Source organism: Astatotilapia calliptera, chromosome 18 (assembly GCF_900246225.1).
Source record: "Astatotilapia calliptera chromosome 18, fAstCal1.2, whole genome shotgun sequence".
Taxonomy (NCBI): domain Eukaryota; kingdom Metazoa; phylum Chordata; class Actinopteri; order Cichliformes; family Cichlidae; genus Astatotilapia; species Astatotilapia calliptera.
Genome location: NC_039319.1, coordinates 1,642,014 through 1,657,201, shown reverse-complemented (window position 1 = coordinate 1,657,201; position 15,188 = coordinate 1,642,014). Strand labels below are relative to the sequence as shown.

Sequence of the window (15,188 nt, the reverse complement as noted above, 5' to 3'; positions counted from 1 at the left end):
GTGTCCGTGGACCACAGAGGGTTAATAACACTCACCTTCCTTCCATTTCCAGAGTGTAACATCCACCCACCTGTGTAAAAAGCGAAATTCCCATGGTGTTGTTCAGAATGTGCTCTGGCACGATCATAAGCATCGCTTGCTACTGAAAACAAGAAAAAAGCCGGTCCTGCTATGGGCTGAACCATTTGTTACTGGTGCAGGGGTAACACTATGCAATATATTCAGTTTTAGCATTTATATTCACTGCTGACTGTAACTACGCTCAAAATGTTAATGCTGTCTTACTTTAATAAACAACACTGTCATATGCAAAACTGGGGTGGCAAGGGATCATTTTAGGGTGGCACTTGCCACCCCATGCCACCCTTCTAGATCCGCCCCTGTGCAGCTCTACTTCAATATATCAAATATTTGTGTCATTCTCAAAACTTTTGGCCATGACTGTACTGAGAAGCTACGAGAGGTGGCCAAAGAAAAGGACGGGTCTTATCCATCAGAGAAAAACCCAACATACACCCACCCCTGCCCAGCTCCTCTCAGGAGACTGAGATGAGTATGAAGATGTCTAGCACATATCAACAGCCGAGGGTCCCTGCCCACGGGGAGCTGAGGGTCCCTGCCCACGGGGAGGTGATGCCACCCCATCCAGGTCAGTCCTCCTGCAGGTGGATGGGTCTGTGGTGGGGTGATTTAATTGTGGTCAATTTTAATCTATCCTCATGTTTATTTAACAAAAAAGTATTTTTAAAATCTGTATTTTACTTTTGTACCTTCATGTATTTAAAAAAACAGAAGTATTTAGAAAAAAGAAAGCGTGAGACAGCGCCTCCTGCTGGGCCCTCACAGCCAGAACCTTTTTAAGTTAACCTGCATTATTTAAAATAGTTTCTGCTTTTATTTTGTGGACACTCTTTAAGCAATAACTTCTGTTTGACACGAGTCCAAACTTGTGGGATTTTTAATTTTAAGTTTAAACTCAAACTAATCCTGATGAGTTGGATCTTCAGACTTTCAATGTGTGAAGAGGAAGAATGAACCAACGCGATGAAGGAACAGGACAGATTTATTGAGACGTTTTCATTCACAGACGTTAAAAACCAACATCAGCAGGTTCCAGTCAAACATCATTTTAACTGCGGCGCTCGATTTCACATTAATCTTTTACAAAATAAACGAAAGAAGAAGACGAGGCGACTGATTTTAAAGGTTAGTATCCTCCTCTGTACCCGCCGCCGCCTCTGTATCCTCCACCTCCTCCTCTGTAACCACCTCCTCCTCCACCTCCGCCTCCCCTATAACCACCTCCTCCTCCACCATAACCACCGCCTCCTCTGTATCCTCCATATCCTCCACCACCCCTGTATCCTCCTCCTCCTCCATATCCTCCACCTCCTCTGTATCCCCCTCCTCCTCCTCCATATCCTCCCCTGTAGCCTCCTCCTCCTTGGTAACCTCTGCCGCCGCCTCCTCCATCAAAACGCGGCATCTTCGGAGGTCGTGGACCGTCTCCCATCCTGCACAGACACACAAACAGAGGAGATGAGATGTTTGAAGGTCTAAAGTTTGTTTTCAGAGGCGATGTGAGTAATAACAGGATGAAGCAGAGACCCAAAGAAGATCAAAACATCAAAGTTTCATCATAGAGGGAGAAAAATCTGCGATTTGAAAGGATGAACTAAAACGTTCCTTCATTCATGTGGAAAAAGGAAACAGGCAGGCTGCGTTTCCTGTCTGAGGACGTCCGTTACCTCTGGTTGGTGGCCATCATGTTGAGCCCGGCCGCCGACGGTTTGGAGACGTGTCTGATGACGTTCAGGAGCCGCTCGTTGGTTTGGTCCATCTGTCTGATGTACTCCGGGTCTTTGGTCACCTCCACCACCACCGCCTCCAGGGCGGCCCGCAGAGCCAGGATGTTCCCCGCCACCTCGTGAGCAATCGTCAGTTTGATCCTGCCATCATTAAAGTGAAAGGTCACTGAGAGGAGAGCGAATCGCAGTGCCTCAGAGGAAACAGGAAGTGAGTGAGAGTGCTGACGAGCTGCAGGTCGGTCGGTCACTCACCAGTCGTCGAGCTCCACGATCTCTCCGTTAGAGGTCACCTTCTTGCAGGCGAACAGCAGCAGCTGCAGAGGACTGACCAGAGTCATCCCTTTAGCCGAGATCGCTCTGGTTCGGATCTGAAAACAGAAACGTCCCCACCCGAGAGAAATGTTGGCTGTGATGCTGCGAGGGCCGTAAATTCATCTAAAAATTTATTTAGTGAGAAAACCTACAGAAAAAACCACCTGCTGTTGTTAATTTACACAAAAGCAATAATATTCATGTTAAAAGGTGAACGCGGCAGTTTTGGGTTTCACCTTCTCGCCGAAGACGAAGAACGGCGACGGGTAGATCATGTCGTGGCTGCTGAAGGGACAGTTGACGGAGGATTTGTGGATGAGGGCGTTGCGCCCCTCGGTGGTCAGGATCTTCCTCTTCTCTTTGTGGTAGCAGACGTTGGGGTACGAGCCGAAGGTCAGCAGAGAGACCACCACGTCCAGGTTGTTGTCCGGCCCCACCGTGTTGAACATCTGCGTCATGAGACACTCTGAGGGAAACGAAAGTGCAGGTGAGCTCCCGGCCGGTTCAATCAGCTTTGTGTGTCAGGATGGTGCGTTCGGGTACCTTCAGGAAATCCAGAGTTCACCAGGATCTCCTTCAGCTGGACTTTGGCCTCCCAGGTCATCCTCAGAGTCGACATGTTGAGACGTTTGTGGTCACAGAAGCGACTCTCCGCCTCCTCTCCGTTAATCCTGAGCAGAACAACAAGTGTTCACAAACGAGACGTTTCAGGGAGAAAACGACACCTCCTGTCACTCGTGTTGCAGAGGTCTTTTGTAACTTTACCGCTCTACATGTGAAGTTTACCATTTTTCTGATTTAGCTATTCATTTGTAAGAGCACGCGGCACAGACCTGACGTCGTCCCAGGCCTGGAACACGGACAGCAGCGCCACGTGATCCGAGAAACGACTGCCAGCAAAGTTTCTGTGCACGAAGCCGAGACGCTTCCCCTCGTTGATGAAAGGCTCTGGGAAACAGGAGGCGGCCGAGATGGTGCACATCGCATCGCCGACGCTGGAGGGAAACACGAAAATGAGAATTTCATTTAAAGACGGGACGCTGAGAGAATCAGAAAATCAGCAGAGAGACGGAAAACTGACTGGAAGATGCAGCCCATGATCATCATCTTCCCCAGCCGAGGTTCGATCGGCAGCCGAGCCAGAATCCGCCCCAGAGGGGTCAGCTCGTCGTTGGAGTCCAGAGCGTCCAGCTCTGCAACAAACACGGAGATTACAGTGAAAATAATTCACGTGGAAACTGACGGCAAAAAAAGGATCTTCAAAAACAAAACATAACATGTCAACTTTATGAAGTACAGACAAGAATCAGACCAAAGGGCATAGAACCCCAACACAGGCATAAAAACAGGCCACAGCAGGGCTGATCATTTAAAATCTATAAATCAGAGCGTCAGATCTGTGAGAGGACAAACCAAGACACACAGAACTAAGTTCCCAGCAGCCCCGATAGTCCGTTTCCCTTCAGACCAGGCCTTTCGTACCTTTCAAGGTGTGTTCGGCCTCAATGACGGCGTCCAGTGGCGGTGGCTCGATAGCCTTAGACAGGAAGTGGCCGATGCCTCCGAGTCTCAGCAGTTTGATGCTCAGGGCGATTTCATGCAGCGGAGTTCTGAAGATCTCTGGAGTCATGTGAGTCTCCAACCTGCACAGCCACACAGAGACAGATGTTAACACCCAAACGCTGCAGCCCGCGGCGTGCCGGAGGATCAACGCGCCTTACTTGTCGAATCGAGCGCGGCTGCAGAGGTGGAAGCAGAACCCCGGTCGGACTCTGCCGGCTCGACCTTTCCTCTGCTCCAGGTTGGTCTTGGAGGCCCAGACGGTGGCGTAGTTGGTCATATTGTTGTGGGAGGTGAACAGCTTCACTTTCTGCCTGTTAGCACAGCAAACAGTGCGACCTTTAACCCCTAACCCGCTCAGACGCTGACCTCAGGAAGAGAAACTACACCTGTGAGCGCAGCGACACTTACTTGCAGGAGTCGATGACGTAGACGACATCGTTGATGGTGATGCTCGTCTCGGCGATGTTGGTGGACAGGATGACCTGAAACGTCAGCGTGTGGTTCAGACATGCTCAGTGCATGTAGCACATATCAGACACACTTCATCTCATCCACGTCGGTCATCGTTGAAACGGTTTGAATTCCACAAGTTAAATTTAGGATGAAGCTTTTATGTTTTCCTGTCACTGACCTTTCTGATGTCATCAGGAACCGGTTCAAACACCCTCCTCTGCTCCTCTCGAGGTATCTGAGAGTGCAGCGGCAGGATTCGGTACCGGTTGCTTCCTGAAAAGCACAGCATACCAGATTTTTCACAGTGCTCTCGCACGATGAGCAACAACGCTACACAACACCAGCTAAAAACCAAGATCCAAGAAGTCTCTTGCTTTCCACTGCAGTGTCAGGGGGAGTGTTTCGGTCAACAGTCCCCACAGCAGTGACTCTCCACTTAAGGCGTTATTGGTGTTGTGTGGTGTGACGCGTACCGAAGTGTGGGTTGCTCTCCAGGTGTCTCTGCATGGAGTAGATGAGGTTCCAGCCGGGCAGGAAGACGAGCACGGCGCCGGCCACCTGCAGCGTCTCGATGTACTTCAGAAGCGCCTCCACCAGCTCGAAGGACGTTTCCTTCTCATTGATCTGAGACATCGAATGCTTCGTCTCCGGCGTATACTCCGGCCCGCAGATCACATTACAGTTAGTCTGGGGAGAAACGTTTTACAATCACATGTAATTCTGACGTTCGTCACAGTGCAGAAGAATTTTAAAAACGTTTCTCACGTCGTCGTCTCCTCCCTCCTCGTCTTTGTCTTTCTTCTTTCGGTCCATCGGTGGAGGCACAAACTTTGTCATCTGGATGGAGTCCTCCAGGAAATACTCTGAAAACAAGGAAGAGGTTTTTTCAAACCCGCTGATATAACAATAACTGTTTACTACACTGATTATTGGCTTAAACAGTTTAGGGCAGGGGACCTCCAGGCCTCGAGGGCCGGTGTCCTGCAGGTTTAAGATGTCCTTCATCCAACACAGCTGATTTAAATGGCTAAATGACCTCCTCAACATGTCCTGAAGTTCTCTAGAGGCCTGGTCATCAACTCATCATTTGATTCAGGTGTGTTGACCCAGGGTGAGATCTAAAACCTGCAGGACGCACCACGCTCACCATTACACCCAAACCTCCCGGCTAACGGGTCACCAAACACTTGTATGAGTGCTTATCCTCAGTTTATATTACAGGAAAGTCCACAGACAATCATCATTTTAATGTTTCCACACACAGGTGAGGCCGGTGAGTCGGAGGTACCTTGGACAGGGAAGGTGCGTCCAAACACCTCAATGACGGGGCAGCTGAAGAAGTACTCTCTGAACATGGTGGTGTCGATGGTGGCCGACATGAGGATGATGCGCACGTCCGGGTATGCCTGGACCACGTCTCTGAGGACCACCATGAGGAAGTCCGTCTGCACGGACACACAGAGGGTCAGACACATGGACAGAAGCCCCCGGGGTGTTTTTGGCTCAGTGAGTCCCTAAAAATCAGCGAACAAACAAACTCACGTTGATGTCTCTCTCGTGGATCTCATCGACGATGACGTGACTGATGCCTCTGATTCCTGCTTCCAGCTTCCGCAGAAGAACACCTGAAACACAGAAAACACTCAGATCTACACGGCCGGACCGCCAAATCGCTTCCCCCGCCCAGCGAAGTAACCACGGCTTCGCTGCTTAGTTGCTGAGGCAGCAGCACAGTGGCTTCCATACCGACGGTGCAGAAGAGGATGCTGGCGTGGGGTCGAGGCAGGACGGACTCAAATCGGACACTGTAGCCACAGCTTTTCCCAAGATCCTCTGCTCTCTCAAAGGCGACCCTCTCAGCCACGGACACGGCGCTGATCCTTCTGGGCTGCAGAGAAGAAGAAGGTCAGGGCTGCTGTGCGGAGGTTTACGGAGCACACGGAGCTCAAACACGGATCAGACCTCAAACTGCAATGAAGTGAGCTTAAAGCCGCTTAATGTTTGCTTGATCAACAATACAGAAGACAGGCTGTAAGCTCTCAGGTAAACGAGGCGGGTGAAAGGACGCCTCGGCGTTACCTGCGTGACCACGATGTTGCAGTCCGATGCTCGGCCCCCCTTGATGAAGCGGTCCAGGATGTACTGAGGGACCTGAGTGGTTTTACCGCAGCCCGTCGCTCCTCTGATGATCACCACAGGGCTTTTGTCGATGGCCGCCATGATCTCTTCCTCAAACTGTTTGACGGGCAGCTGCTCGCGCTCCATCAGGATCTGAACGACAGCATCGTTAAGTCTCACGGCACGCTTTCATCAACGCAGACGTAAAGGTAAAGGAGACTGACCTTCTGCAGGTTTTCATCATGCTCCAGCTGGTACTGCAGCTCGTCGTGCAGGTCGCCGCTGATCTGCTCCGGAGGGCACTGAAGGGGTTAGAACGGGGTCTTTACGGAAGGCTTTCACCACGACTCGCTCCGATTTAGAAATCAGAGTTTTGTCAGGAAAACAAAGCACAGAGGGAAGAGCTGCACGACTCTGATGACTGTAAGACACCGAGTGTCTGCACAGCCTGTGGGACTCGAATTAATAACATGATTTCTGAATACCTGCTAATAAAGATCAACGAGCCACAAACTGATCCTACTTTAGGGTTTCAGGGTTTGTGAGACTCACGTAGGCCAGCGGCCCCTCGTCGATGTTGCTGCTGGTCCAGGGGTTCCAGTTGACCTGAGGCGGCGACCAGGGGACGACTCCGGCTCCGGTCTGCCTCTGTGACGGCTCGAAGTACGCCAGCTTCCCCTGAACCAGAGACACCGGGCTGCTGGGGTCTGCAGGCTGGAACATAAAAACCTTCATGTTACTGAATCGAATGTAAACGCTCCGTTTATTCTGACGATGACAGTTTGCTTTGAAGAGCATCACCACATCACATCTGCAGTCCGGTGCACTGAAGAGTGTTTCACTGGTTTCATGCGTACGTCCACGAACATCAGCGCGACAGACTTCAGATTCGTCACAGCACACTGCTTTATTTGCTACGTGCTGCCTTTGAAGGGTGGGTTCGATTGACAGACACTGAACAGCAAGTGCGAACGCTTTCATGCGACTCACCGGTGGGGGGACGCTGACTCCGAGCTCCTGGACCACACAGGCCAGCTGCTGCTGTAGGTCTGGGGACACGTTGACCTCAAACGCCTCCAACTGTGCCAAAATAACAAAATCCTGTTTTAAAAACGAGCTGCGTGATGTGTCGTTCAGTCTCTGCCTGTTTTTAAACGTACAGTTTCTCCCTCCTTCTTCTTGGTGACCCCGGAGTACGCCTCGATGACTCCCAGGTGATACAGCTGTCGCACCAGAGACAGAGCGCACGATTGAGCCGCCAGCTTCTTGTTGGAGCCGTGCTCTCGAGCCGTGATCCCTGCAGAGCAAACCCGGCAACGTTTGACTCACACGAACAACAGAAAGCAACTGGTGTTTCATGGTTTCTGATCACATTTATCACAATTTCTGTAACTTTTCCATCCAGTGTTAATCCGAGAACAGGTTACTAAAAATCGAATTCTTCTCGGGCACGCTCGCACAGAGTCCGGTGTGGTTGCCATTTTGGTTTGTAGCGCTCTCTCTGCGTCCTGTTCTGACCTCTTTCACTGCTGATCATCTAAAACAACTTCAGCATTTAATAGGAAATGTTCTGGAGTCTTACTTCTGCCGAGCTGCTTCACAAAAAGTTGCATCTCTGCTATGAAGCTCCTGCAGACACAAAGACAAACGTCACGGCTTCACTCCTTGTTTCTAGAACAAAAGCATCAAACTGCACGTAGACTTAGGAGCTGAACTCACCTGCAGCACTCTCAGGAGGAAGCCTGCATGTTTTTCTGCCAGACTTTGGGATTTTTAAAGACCAATCAACAGCTTTGATTCTCCTGGCTGCGCTCTGCCCTGCGGTGAACAGCGACACCAGAAATCACAACCAGACTCCACCAAGCCCTGAGCTGCACCCATGGGACAGCTTTAGTGCACCTAAACACTGTCCCATGTCTTCCTTTGGTGTGGTTGTGAGTTCTGGCATCACCTCGGTGTTCTTTGATGGAGCAGGAAACTCACTCCAGCCTCTGAAAGTAACCTCCTGCCCAATTCACCAGCTGACATTTATCACAGCTCATTTCTCACATTACAACAATTCATCAACTCAAACCAGTCTGGGTTTGTCGGGCTCAGGTTCTAGTTATTCTAGTTGTTCTTGTTTCAGTGCGAGTTAGCTGGTGTCTGTGCTCAGTTCGAACAGTGAGAGCTCTCTGGTGTAGCCGACACACTCTGGAGGTCTCTGGGTTTACAGCAAGTCCAGCAGAAAAACACACAGGAACGTCCTGAACATCAACCACCAACCAACACACGTCAGCTCTGCAGCGCGACACACACCAGCTGGGTCGTATTCAGGCTACTGTCACACATTTATGTGCACGAAGACAAAGAAGACGTGTTTACAGGTGTCTGGGAATACGATGACGGCTGAGCTGAGACCCAGCTGGTGCGTGCTGAAAGAGAATATAACCTTTAAGAATTTCATTCAACGAGGAAAATAACAGGAGAACTGAGACGGCAGCAGGAATAAAGAGAAAGATGTAAAAAGATCAAAAGGAAGCAGGAGATGAAAACAAGAGGAAACAGAAAGAAACAGCAGGAGAAGAAGGGGAGGACATAAAATCAACACGTCCTGTAAAACCCTCGCGCTGCTCTTTGGAGGAAATTATTTTAGAATAATCAGAAATTCCAAGTCTCGTTTTACATAAACTGGCAATTTTTTTATTTTTTTACAAAGAAGATTCAATTAAATTTTATTTATAAAGCGCCAAATGACAACAACAGTCGGCTCAAGGCGCTTCTGAGCGTTACCACCCGTCACTTCAAGGACAGCGCTCGCTCTCCGGGCGGAGCTTCGATTATTTGTGCCGAAGCCCCGCCCCCACCCTGTTGATCAACACTTTCAGCTTAGACCCTCACACGTCTCCTGCACATGCACAAAGTTCCACAACAGCTCAGTCTAGAGATGCCACCATCTCTGACTCCTCCCACAACACTGAAGAAACGCCATGTTAAGTTCATTCGTCGCCATCTTTACTGAGAAAACAACTAAAGCTGTTGTAAAGCTTTGCTGTAGCTCAGGCCAAAAATATGATTAGTTCGCGTTTCCCAGTCTGGTTGCCGAGCGGCTCTTTGGGGGCGGGGCCAATCTTTGCCATTATTGTATTTTCCAATGGATTTGATACATTTATGTAGAATCTGTGAGCTGAATGACTAAAATAAGCAGCGTTTATCAGAACGTATCAGTGCAATCAGAAACTGAATGTCTGAACATGCAAGATAAAACAGGTGTGTGGCTGAAGGTCGGCTGTGAACTCCAAACCAAATCCAAACTGAAGGGAAACAAAAGACAAACACTTCCAGCAGAGATTCAATCAATTCTCTTCAAATGGAGAAATCAAGTCCTTTGGTCAAAATCACAGTTGCTTTTAGGAAATACTTCTGATTTTTCTTCAGCTAAAGAGAATTATTAAGCAGCTGAAGCTCATTAAAATCACAGACACACCATCAGCGTTTGTTTCGGCTCCAGCTGTGACCCCTCAGACTGGATCTGGTTTAGAATTTCCAGCCGGTCTAAAAAGCTCTGAGATTCCAGACCTGTTGTGGTCCGGTCCCACTTGGCTGTATTTATACTCAGCACTGGTTTTCTCCTTCTGGAAGAACTGGTTCAGACGGGCCTTGGCGTTCTCCAGAGTCCAGTTTCCGTGAAGGTTAGCGTTCAGATCCACTTCCTCCGACTCCAGAGTCTGCAAACAAAAACACAGGCGGGAGTTTGTTTAGCGAGGGAGAGAAATCAAACCTGAAGAACAAATAAGGGAACTCATTCTGGTTCTAATGATGCATCTGCATATTATTAATGGCCAAAGTTTAAAAATAAAAGTAGAAACGTATTCCCCGAGTGCCAGTTTTCTTCATGAAAGCAGAGTCCTCGGAGTGTAAACTTGGCTGGTTGTTCCAAGTTTAGTAAATCTGTCCAAGGTTCTGGTTCAGATTTGAGCTTTAGGGGGACGACTGTAACTTAGGAGCAGCTTACTTCCTGTTAAGGAGCTTAATGTTAACATCACCAATGCTTTTCACTGCACTGTAATTTGGAATTATCTTGTACCGCCTGCGCTTCCTGTTCGTCTCTCTTGGCGTAATACTCCTTCAGGTTGGCTCCTCGGTCCCACTGAGCTCCTCCGTCACTTCCTCCTCTGCCCCAACCCGAGTTTCCTGCTCCTGCGTAACCCAGTCCGGTCACTCCTGGAACCGGCCCACTGACGCTGCTGTCCCCTGAGAACAATAAAGAAGGAGAAGCAGAAAGAAGCCGGCTGAATATCTGAACCCGTTTAATCCGACCCGCCTCACCACATTAAAGTAAGAACTTGTGATGTTTGGAGTCGTTAAAGCCACCATGCTGCCGGTACCTTGCTCAGCTTTCACTACCAGGTGAGGTGGTAGAGGACCGCTAGAAGGGAGGTTTCCAAAGCCAGCATCTGCAGCTGCATCAGGTTGATCTGCGATGGGAGCGCTCGCCTGATGGCAGAAAACGTACTTACTCATTTAAAAAAGACAAAGTGAGAGAAACAATCAGTTTTTATCTCTACAGAAAAAAAACAGAAGGAAAAACAGGAACGGCTTCCTGACCCCGAGGGCAGGGACCTCTGCTGCGTTCATCTCTCCGATTCGGACCAGATAGTTGACAAAATCGCGGGCGGCGTTGGTCTGCGCGTCCTTCTTATTGGTGGAGTTTCCCATCCCAATGTAGTTGAAGCTATCGACTCGGACCTGCAGGGAGTACGGTGTAAGGTTAACAAAAACCTCACCGAGTGAAACCCCCTGATGTCAGAATGAACGCTCACCTCACACATAAACTTCTGCCTGTTTTTGTTGCCCGCTGCTCGGATGTCGTAGTTTGGAGTCAGCTTCTTTTTCCCACACCAGGCGTACAGGAAGTTCTTGATGTCTGCCATGGTGGACTGACAGGAGGGTCCTTCTCTTCCGTGGACCAGTTAATCTGAGAAACAAACTGCTGTCAAACTCCTTGATATTTAGCTTAGATCTGGCACTTACTGTGAATCATTTGGTTTGGAGTCACAGAGGGATGAAAGTCAGTAAATGTTGCTGAACTGAGGACGGATAATATCACATCTAAGAAATTACTGCAATAACTAACTGGCCAAACTCTGGTAGAAGCCTTGCTGCTGTCTGCTTACCACCTTTTAAGATGAACTTTGGTCTTGCCTGAACACAAACGGATCTTTGATAGTGACTCACTTATGTAAACATGGCTGTACGGATCACTTTACTCAACATAAATATGCAAATTAAATGAAGTAACTCAAACCCAGTCTTGATGGATGCATTTACTGCCCACCGCTAGGATAAATCCCGCTGTCTGCGGTGATTCTGGATACAAACGATAACAGCGTCATTAGCACAGCGGGTTGTTTTTACTGTGGGCTGGATTTCATAAAACACTGTTAGCATTCATTAGATTCAACTCTGTAATGTTTGGCTAGCATTTAACATTAGCCTCAAAGTGTAAAATTAAATTGATGACTTATAATCACGAATTTAAGTCACTTATCTTTAAACTTTCAGTACAATTTATATAAAAAATTGTTTCTGATAAATGCGTGACTGCAGGCTAACGTTAGGCCCCTGCTAGCTACTTATCACCGGAAGTTCAACTCACATCGCGTCGCAAAAAAATATGATTAAATTAAGAAGAAATGCGGGGGGAAATAATCCGAAGTATTTGTACTTACAGCCAGGGCAGAAAATTGCAAAAGCTGCTCCACACTTCAGCAGCTAAGCGCCGGCAGACTATCAGCGTTGGCTTCCTCCGGTTACGCTTCACTTTCGGTTAAAAATAAACGTAACTCCCGGTGCTTCAGCGCCCCCTCAGGCCGGAGGGAGAATCGGCCTCCATCAAGTTCTGTTTCTTCTTCTTCTTTTTTTACTATCTTTTTTTGCCTTTATTGTTCTAACACAGTGGAGAGAATACATGAAAGCTGTGCTCCATGTTCCTCTTTTCATGAACACTTTGGTCAGTCATCTTTACACCAGCAAAACAGATTTGAGCTCCATAGTTATAAATGCCTGTTAAGTATAAATGATCAAAACAGTGAAAGTTTTAAAGCCAGGCCATTATAAACCTTTAGTTTATATTTAGTATAAGTATTAGAAAAGTATAAAAGAACAGAATAGAATAAAAAATAGAACAGAATAGATAAAATATACCGAATTGATATTTTTTTGTATTCAGGCATTAACTCCCGTGAAACCAGCTGATCTGGAGTGTTTTAAAGATGATGTTTCTTGTACATGACAGACTTTAAATAAAACTTCTGTCACCCATCAGTCTGTGTTAACCTGAGCTCCTCTCCTGAAGGCACCAGATATTTAACCTGAAGCACCTGAAGGACCGAGCTCAATAAGATTTATAGATCACCTGAAAACAATAGTAGAAAATGATCTAACAGCCCTACCTGCATCTCTTAGAGTGTTTTATGTTCTTTTTTTGAGGAAACAAATGGATTTTCAGTGGGAACTTGATTTAATTTAGGGCATCTGAGGCAGAAAAAGAGGAAACTAAAATAGTATTTTCACATCGTAAAGACAAAACTGAGTCATTTGGTTCAGGACATTGAAACTTTCTGCATTTAACTACAGAAATTGTAGCTGTTCAAACATTAACAGCAAAGCAACAAACTGCGTGATCACATCTGATGATTAATTTGTTCCAACAGAAGAGACTTCACAGTTTATAATAATAATATTTAGAGTATTTGCTTTAAACCAGGAGATTCTTTAACTGAGTTCAGCTTCTTGTTTAGATTTTTTAACCAGCGCTGAAATCAAACCAGAAAGTTTTGCAATTTCTTCACAAACTTGGCGATAAAATCTGCACTGAAGATTTATTATGACTCAATAAACTAAATGTGTGTGTGTGTTAAGGTGTGTTGGTACGGCAACACAGTCAAACTGGGTGCGACTCTGTGTGTAAGCAGGCAGGGTGTGTGTGATGGATCATAATGTGTGTGTGTGAGTAAGTGTGTGTCTGAGGCTCAGGGTGTGTCTGCTGGCTCACCTGCAGCCTCAGGACACATCTTACACATGGAAACTACCTGAGCAGCAGGAGGAGGAGAAAACGTGCCTGCAGGCGAGAGTCAGGGCTCTACAACACAAAACACAAACACTGTGTTTGCTCCAAACTCAGCAGGAGGTGAAATGTGCTTTCATCTGTGGCGACTGCAAATAAACGTCTGTGGCTGTCTTTGGTTTTTGAATAAAACTCTAACCCCGAGCACATCCTGAACCTTTTATATCTCCCTGAACGCACCACGGCGATAATAACTACAGTAAACAGTTTAATTAAAAGGAAAGAACAAAAAACATTTTTCCTCTTGGAAAAATCTCGATTCCTCATCAGAACTATTCCACAACTTTGATAGATGACCTCATATTTACTGTTTCAAACATACTTTAAACAGTAAATATTTAATATTAGTACTCAGATTTTCTTTAATGTGATATCTTTCATATATTATATAGAATTAATTTCATACATATTTGTATGTGCTTTATGTAAGCTTCCCACATGGTTTAACATGAATTATCACATTTAAGTTATGCTAAGCTTTAACATAAACTTTGTTAAGTTGTATTAAAAATATTCAAATTCCTTATATAATCCCAACTAGTCTTTTAACTAACTGATCACAATGATTATAGTAATAAAGAGATGTTACAAACTGGATCTGCTGGATCCACTCGACTGCACCTAGTGCTCCGATTACCACGGGGACCACCGTTACCTTCACCCTCCACATCCTCTCGAGCTCTTCTCTGAGCCCTTGGTATTTCTCCAGCTTCTCGTGTTCCTTCTTCCTGATATTGCTGTCATTCGGAACCGCTACATCGATCACTACGGCCGTCTTCTTCTGTTTGTCTACCACCACTATGTCCGGTTGGTTAGCCACCACCATTTGTCCGTCTGTATCTGGAAGTCCCACAGGATCTTAGCTCGGTCATTCTCCACCACCCTTGGGGGCGTCTCCCATTTTGACCTCGGGACTTCCAGGTTATACTCGGCACAGATGTTCCTGTACACTATGCCGGCCACTTGGTTATGGCGTTCCATGTATGCCTTGCCTGCTAGCATCTTGCACCCTGCTGTTATGTGCTGGATTGTCTCTGGGGCATCTTTACACAGCCTGCACCTGGGGTCTTGCCTGGTGTGATAGACCCCAGCCTCTATGGATCTGTGCTCAGAGCTTGTTCTTGTGCTGCCATGATTAGTGCCTCTGTGCTGTCTTTCAGTCCAGCTTTGTCCAGCCACTGGTAGGATTTCTGGATATCAGCCACCTCCGCTACATACCGTAAAACGCGCATTAATCCAAGCACAATGGAACGATTTATTTTAAGTTCAGAAACTAAAGGTCAAAATTCAATAAATGATCCTTGAAATAAATAAAAGAAAGTCCAGAGAGGAATCAACCAAAATAAGAAACACTGGTCAAAGCTGGTGTCTGCGTTTCACTCCCTGGTTATTTAAAAGTTAATAATAATAATTATAGGATCGATGTAATAATGCAGTGTTAAATGTAATGATAACAGGAATATTGCTGACTGGTGAAATCAAAAACATAAACCGGGCCTAAAACTGAGCCGTGGGGGACGCCACCTGTCTATTTTCTTCTGCTTCTGCCAGTCAGGGTCCATCCCAGCCGCAGTAGGCCGAGGTGGGGCACACCTGGACAGGTCAGTCACAGGGCTTTGTGTTTTCTCTAAGGTCCACACATTAGATTGTAAAACCCTCTGACATGACTGCTGCTGTGAATGGTCAGCCTCTGCACTGTTGCTGGTTTAATCTGAACTCTCAGCAGCTGCATGCAGAGTTCACGTTCAGGAAACATCTGTCATGTTTTCCACATCTGGAACAGAGCGCAGATTCACTTCATTCACAGAAATCTGATTTTTAATTCT

The 15,188-nt window shown here is 47.1% G+C and overlaps 1 protein-coding gene across 2 annotated transcripts; it reads right to left on the bottom strand.

Annotated features, from left to right (window-relative positions):
- Positions 1–1,045: 1,045 nt before the first annotated feature.
- Positions 1,046–12,173, bottom strand: dhx9 (DEAH (Asp-Glu-Ala-His) box helicase 9). Of its 2 annotated transcripts, XM_026149139.1 has the most exons (29): positions 11,966–12,173; positions 11,542–11,603; positions 11,057–11,211; positions 10,842–10,982; positions 10,622–10,730; positions 10,321–10,487; positions 9,813–9,961; positions 7,837–7,883; positions 7,415–7,551; positions 7,245–7,334; positions 6,807–6,968; positions 6,479–6,556; positions 6,216–6,407; positions 5,883–6,024; positions 5,679–5,761; positions 5,425–5,581; positions 4,902–4,999; positions 4,610–4,823; positions 4,315–4,409; positions 4,092–4,165; positions 3,842–3,994; positions 3,603–3,763; positions 3,202–3,313; positions 2,954–3,115; positions 2,664–2,791; positions 2,357–2,586; positions 2,061–2,176; positions 1,749–1,949; positions 1,046–1,514 (listed from the first exon to the last, which is right to left on the bottom strand). In XM_026149139.1, exons 3-29 carry the CDS (start codon positions 11,165–11,167, stop codon positions 1,208–1,210), a joined length of 3,816 nt encoding a protein of 1,271 aa, XP_026004924.1. In that variant the 5' UTR covers positions 11,168–11,211; positions 11,542–11,603; positions 11,966–12,173; the 3' UTR covers positions 1,046–1,207. The 2 variants fall into 2 exon arrangements, with proteins under 2 accessions (XP_026004924.1, XP_026004923.1); XM_026149138.1 differs by lacking the exon at positions 11,542–11,603.
- Between the last annotated feature and the right edge of the window lie 3,015 nt (positions 12,174–15,188).

Coding starts and splice junctions, on each gene's coding strand:
- dhx9 (XM_026149139.1), bottom strand. CDS start 11,167: ATGGCAGACATCAAGAACTTCCTGTACGCCTGGTGTGGGAAAAAGAAG. Junction 4,410..4,609: donor GGAGAGCAACCCACACTTCG/GTACGCGTCACA, acceptor TGTGCTTTTCAG/GAAGCAACCGGTACCGAATC. Junction 3,995..4,091: donor TACGTCATCGACTCCTGCAA/GTAAGTGTCGCT, acceptor CTGTGCTAACAG/GCAGAAAGTGAAGCTGTTCA.